This window comes from Pygoscelis adeliae, unplaced genomic scaffold (genome assembly GCF_000699105.1).
Source record: "Pygoscelis adeliae isolate BGI_AS28 unplaced genomic scaffold, ASM69910v1 Scaffold101, whole genome shotgun sequence".
Classification (NCBI taxonomy): Eukaryota; Metazoa; Chordata; class Aves; order Sphenisciformes; family Spheniscidae; genus Pygoscelis; species Pygoscelis adeliae.
In genome coordinates this window covers 6,660,074-6,666,073 of record NW_008824238.1, presented here as the reverse complement: position 1 = coordinate 6,666,073, position 6,000 = coordinate 6,660,074, and the positions used below count along the sequence as shown (strand labels likewise).

General features: G+C 39.3%; 1 protein-coding gene across 9 annotated transcripts in view; it reads right to left on the bottom strand.

Moving 5' to 3' along the window:
- Positions 1–2,293: 2,293 nt before the first annotated feature.
- EYA1 (EYA transcriptional coactivator and phosphatase 1) overlaps positions 2,294–6,000 on the bottom strand; it is a 157,999-nt gene continuing 154,292 nt past the window's right edge. For all 9 annotated transcript variants that reach the window (XM_009335029.1, XM_009335030.1, XM_009335031.1 and 6 more), the window contains one exon: positions 2,294–4,339. In XM_009335029.1, the coding sequence (XP_009333304.1) occupies positions 4,259–4,339 (81 nt within the window). In that variant the 3' untranslated portion in view covers positions 2,294–4,258. The remainder of the gene's footprint in view (positions 4,340–6,000) is intronic.

Here is a 6,000-nt window from a genome sequence, read left to right as displayed (position 1 = left end):
CCAGCCTAAACACCAAAACCTCCAAAATGAGTTCAATAGAACAGTCACTGCATTTTCATGGGCAGTGCAGGAGCACACCTGAGCACTGCATTCAGTGCATGGAGGGGAGGAGATAGTTTTAGAGGTGGCTTTTTAAAGTATGGCCAGCTGGCAAGGGGATTTCAGTCTCCAAAAGACCTCTATCGTAGTAATCACAAGAAACAGCAAACCTCAGAGGCTTTGTTTATCATTTGCAGAAGCAAATTGCAAAACCTCATGGAATTACAGCCACTATGCTTGTTCCAGAGTTCTACTGTTTGGAAGAATTTGTTCAATTTTTCTGTAACAGAGAAAACTCCACTTTGAGCTTTCTGAGGGTAAGCCACTTCCTAAGGGAAGACAATTTCTGGCACCTGGTGGCATAGTAGAACTGAGTCCTTCACACTTACTGGGACTGGAGATCTTGCAACAAGCACTGCCAAAGAACAAGCTACACTGCAGCAAAACCCAAGTAAACGTTTGTTGGAGGAAAGGCAAAAGTGCGGAAGATACAAGAAAGGAAAGGTGTTTGGCACATGGAGGTTGATAATACTACAGCTTAGTTTGTTGCCCATAACCTTTTATTCAGGTTATTTTCCTCTTCCACGGGACTGAGGGAGATGCTAAAGGCTAGATACAAAAAGAATTCAAGTTACCTAAAGTGAGACTTAGGCAGGCTTTACAATGACACTATCATCCTGTTCCTTACCTAAAATTATCAGATACTGCAGTTTGTAAAGTTGAGTGATTTGCATTTAGTTTTTTCATCTCTTTACATATGCCCAGTCTTGGTTCTCGGCTCACTCCCAGGGCCATCAGAGAGTTGAAAAGCAGACATTTCTTCTCCTAAATCTCCTAAGGACCTGACTTGCCAGGCAATTCCAGCAGGATCCAATAGGATCAAGCTGCTCAGAAAACTGGCAGACATCGGGTAATTCTACGCCACGCAGGGAATGGGTGCAATGCGTTCCTTTTGGTCACTACTATTATAATTGGACAATTAGTTCAAAAAGAACTTATGCTGCCTTAATCCCTTTTCTCTCTGAGAAGACACAAACCCATGCTTGACTAAGCCATGTCTTTCTTAGCTTGCAGCACTGTCCATCTCTCCTTTTGAAGCTGTACCACAACGTAGTGACAAAACCCAGGTTTCACTAGACCAGAAAGTGAGCACAAGTGCCCACTAGCTTCCATTCAAGGTTCTCACTCATGAGCGGAGGAGCAAAGAGGGCTCTTCACCAGTCACTGCAAAACAACCATACATGGTTGATAGACACATTTTCTCCTCCCGGCTGATCCTGCTTTTCCCTTCAGTGCAGCCATATTCACTCTTTGGTTCACTGACTTTTTTCTGCAGTCTCTGGCTCAACTAATCCCCTTGTGCAGGGTGGCACAGCAGTAGCAGGAGGAGTGGGGATGTTTCTTGGGCAGATTAGTCTAAAAGTTGTTAATTAGGATAAACTCGTGGAAGGCGAGATGTGGGTTTGGGCATGCCCCTCCCTCTCCTTAGAAGAGCGGATCAAACCCACAGTCTGGACCAATACTTCATGGATCTACAATAAAGCACCTGCTATAAAATGGTGGGCACTGCCACTCTTCCCCTGATTTAAAGGGCTCCCCGCTCTGTGCTTGCAAAAGATAAATACCAGTCCTGAATTCCCAGAGACCTGTAGATCCTCAGAGGATGGGAGACTTGCTGTAGCCCTGAACAAGATGTCTGAAAAACGGGATGCACCCATTCAGCACACGGATTGCTTCAGATGACATTCAGAGGCACTGCGGTGCCTAACGTTCAGGCATTTACTTCTATGAGTCACTTAGGCACACATTTCCAGGACACCATGCACCAAGTCCCCACTCTGCACTGACCTCCTTTAGCTCCTGCTAAGCAAAACAACTGCTGCCCATCTAACTGAGCCTTTTGTAAACTAGATGCAAATATTTTTTGTCCTCTTTTAACGTCTCAGCTGGGCACAAGCAGGTGAACAACTTCTGCCTTGTGACAGCAAAGAGATGACAGATGTCTCCTCGTTCCTGACCTAGAGGGCAGAACCACCACAGACTTCCATACAAGACAATTGTTTGATACGTTCACAAATCAATTTTATTAATTTAAAACAAAATTAATGAAGAAAAATTCTGTACACAATTGTGGACACAACACACTTTTTGTACAATAAGGCCCAGATAAACTGTTTGTTTTTTTCAGTCCGCGAGCGACTAAAAATTGAAAAGAGCCAAAAAAAAAAAAAAAAAAAAAAAAAAAAAAAAAAAAAAAAAAAAAGACAACCAACCCCCCATCACTGTCTACTTTGCTTGAGGAAAAAAAAAGGCTAATTATAGTCTCAATTCTAAAAACTACCCGCAACGTGCTTTATGTACGTATGTGAGTACTGCATGATTTCCAGCACTCATACTGGGTAAAGTAAAGCACATGTGCAAGTCTTGGTAGGATAAAAACCTCTCTGTTGGTAATAAAGCAATCCACAAACATTGAATTCTAGCAGCAATATGACTCCTCCAATAGAGAAGGGTGTTGTTATGTAGCTACACCGGTGCTTTGTAGCTTTGCAGGTAGCTGTTTCAAGGCTGGTGTTTTTAGCAAAAGAAAACAAGAAGAAAAGCTGGAGAACGAACCAATAAAGCGAGGCTTCTTTTTAATGAAGAGATTTAAATTGGGTAAAGGGAATTGGTACAATTCAAGCCGAAAAGTCAGACTAACAGTTTATCTGACCAAGTAGCTCATGGCCTTCAAGATTAGAGAAGTCACAAGTCACAGACAGACACAGTCTAGGTTTGTCCTGTAAATGGGTATAGACAAAAGCAAATTTTAACTCCTTGGCGATAACTATTTCAGTATTTCCATTGCCGGCAATGGATGTTATATCTTAGGAAAATCTGACTCCTGGTGGAAGAGGATTAAAAAACTTAAATGTATATGAGTATTCTTGTTCAATTTCTTCAAAATATTCCCATTTCTAATTTCTAAAAATAACGATGGTGATAGTTTCCTTCATTTTTGGATGAGACAAAAGCTATTCAGTACCAAGATTCCAGTTTAAGTCATGTCTTAAAATATATTTGTGCTCTCTCTCTCTCTTTCTTTATGGAATGAATCTGCTAATTCATTTTTCAATACTTTCAAAAAGGGTTAATATGTTAACTTTAAAAGAGGAAACAGAAGACAGCAAAGGACTCCTCTTCAGTTGTGTTTTATCTGTATTTCCTTCATGGGGGGAAAGCAATCAATCTTTTCATAATCAGAGCAGGTGAGAGAAGAAAAAGGTAGAGAAACAGCTGAGAAGAACAAAACCCAATTCTTATTGACACTTGACATCCATGCTTTTGGTCTTGACAAATTTATCTAAAAAAAAAAAATCCATTATCTACATATTTATATCCAACGCATTGATAAGGCACTGCACAACAGTTTGTGCACACGTGGCCTCATTCTTCACCAACAAGGCATTACTATCTTTCAATAGCATTTACCTTAACAATATGTAAAAGAATCATTCATTATTACAAATTTACACAAAAAATTCTTCCTGTACATGATTGTCTCAGTGATGTACCTATTAGTTTAAATTAGACATATTTTAAACTACTCTGTAATGTGCTAAAATCAAAAGTAGTTGCTGTACCATAAGGCAAAGGCTTATAATAGCCTTTAATCCTATTATACATATCTTCAGTTATATGATGTCAAAATATAGTCTGTTCATAAATAAGTAAAGATGTACAGAGTACCCTGGGTATGAGAAACCAAAAAGTAAACCTTCTTTACAAGAAAATTACTCCACTGGTATTTTGAAAAATCTCAGTCTTCATTGTGCAATCAAGTTTGCTGTGTTGAAGAAACGGTGTGTGTCACATTGAAGAGTCTAAAAACTACAAAGCACTTGCAGGTCCTTTTTTTTCTTCACAGGTATGAACCTTTTATTTCCTTTTTTTTTTTTTTCCTTCTCTATTTCTTTTTGGTAGCAAATACGGTAAAGATGAGTTGTTCAAACATTTGCATGGCTTATTTTCGTTGGACTCGCAGTACCAGAGTCAACAGCTGTTCTGAAGAAAAAGACATGCTCCTCCGTTTACTGAAAGGGCAAGGGTTAAGACCAATTGCAGCTGTACGTCAACATGTTGAAATCACAAAGTTCTGTAGTCCAATGCTGACACAAGACACAGGCATCCCGTCCACGGGCAGAAGGAGGCTCTGGGGTTTCAAAGTGCTGCTGAGCTGCTACAAGTACTCCAGTTCCAAGGCATGGTGAAGGGCCATAAGGTCAGAGTGGCTCGAGATCCTCCAAAATGGCATAGCATGCTGTGAACAGCACAGACAACATGTAAAAATAACCCCAAGCATTCTGGTATTTAGACCCACCCATTGTCTTTCGCAAGGATAAGGGAACACTGTGAGGAGAGAAAAAGAGCTCTTAAAACCTCAAGCCCTTCACAATTATCTCTGGTTTCTCTCATCCACCCCCTCAGCATAAATTCTCATTTACCAGCAAGTCTATTTACCAACAGGAACAACAGCAAACGTGTCAGGAGATCATAAGCAAGGGAGGGGTTTCTCATCTCTTTATAAGAAAAACAGATTTCAGCACGTTGCAGAAGAAAATATTATTTCTAGAAAAAAAATAAGAAAAATAACCTATACATGAAGCATGTGGGTAGTTTGGGGAAGGGAGCAGAACTTGCTTAAAAAAAAAATCAAGGAAGTGAAAGTATTATTTACTATCAAAAGGTGTTTGTTACTTGTGGAACTATCCCTGGCAGGTGAGTTAAGAACACAGCCATGGTGATTCAGAATAGCTCATGTGTTGCTCGCATCACTTTGAAAGGAATTTTATCCCAGTGGTTTGTATAACATCACTCATTGTTAGCACTGATCTTAAAACATCTTTTCCATATGGGACAATTTTAAGATAAATACGTATTTTTTTCCTATTAGCTGTAATAAAATCTGTCTGGAGCACAAATACGTTTGCAAAGAACCTGAATAAACCAAAAACACAAATACCAGGAAAATGCACACATTACCTCCTCCATGAAAGGTAAAAATCTGATTAAGAACTATCTTTATACGCTAAACCAGGGATTATAGTGTCAGCAAGAACTTTTGCATAAATAAAAAGAAAAGATAACCATCAGCTTTCGTCAGGAAAATATTCTGTAAATCCCATGGGAAAACAGTTTCAATTCAACAATGTTCTGAAGGCTAACATGATCGTGTTCACCTTTTCACTGGGTCAGCTTGTGTCCTGGCATCTTTAGGAGGCAAACCACAAGCAATTTATTATCACAATAGCTTCTGAGTTCCCCAAGCATTTTATCTACAACTTCTCAGAGAGGCTTTGTTCATCCTCCTTCAGCACTTCCTGAGTAAATTCCTAATTCTACTGAAATCAGTGGCAAAACTCCATCTCTTCTGATTATCACTTCTACGCTGACCTCATTTTTTCATTTCAGGTCTTCTCCTCAAATTCTAAGTTAGAGAACAATTTTGAAAACAGCGTGAAACTCTCTGTTTCCAGCTGCATGTTTACTGTAAGCCCTGTAATTTTACCTTATACCTACCTCAGAAGGCAAACTCCTTAGCACAGAGCCTATCATAAATTTGTCTTTAGAAGCTCAGGTAAACATCTGTCTGTCAGTGTATAAATAATTATTATTTTTAGAAGAATGCTGCTTCAATCCAGATAATGAAGTCATGATGAATTGGATTGAATTTATAGAATAAAGCAGAGATTTTTAAAAGAAACGTAACCATGTAAGTAGCAGCAAGTCTCTCTGAAGTCAAATGGCCACTGTTAAGGAACAATCAACTGTTGCTCTTGCGAGAGTCAGAGAAGATAATACTGAATTAATTAATATTAATAAGCAAGACTAAAGAGTCGTGCATGATCAGCAAAGGAGCACTGTAAGGAATCTGGAAAATGGACACCCAATGAAGGACAAGTGTTAGCAAGTAGACTTGCA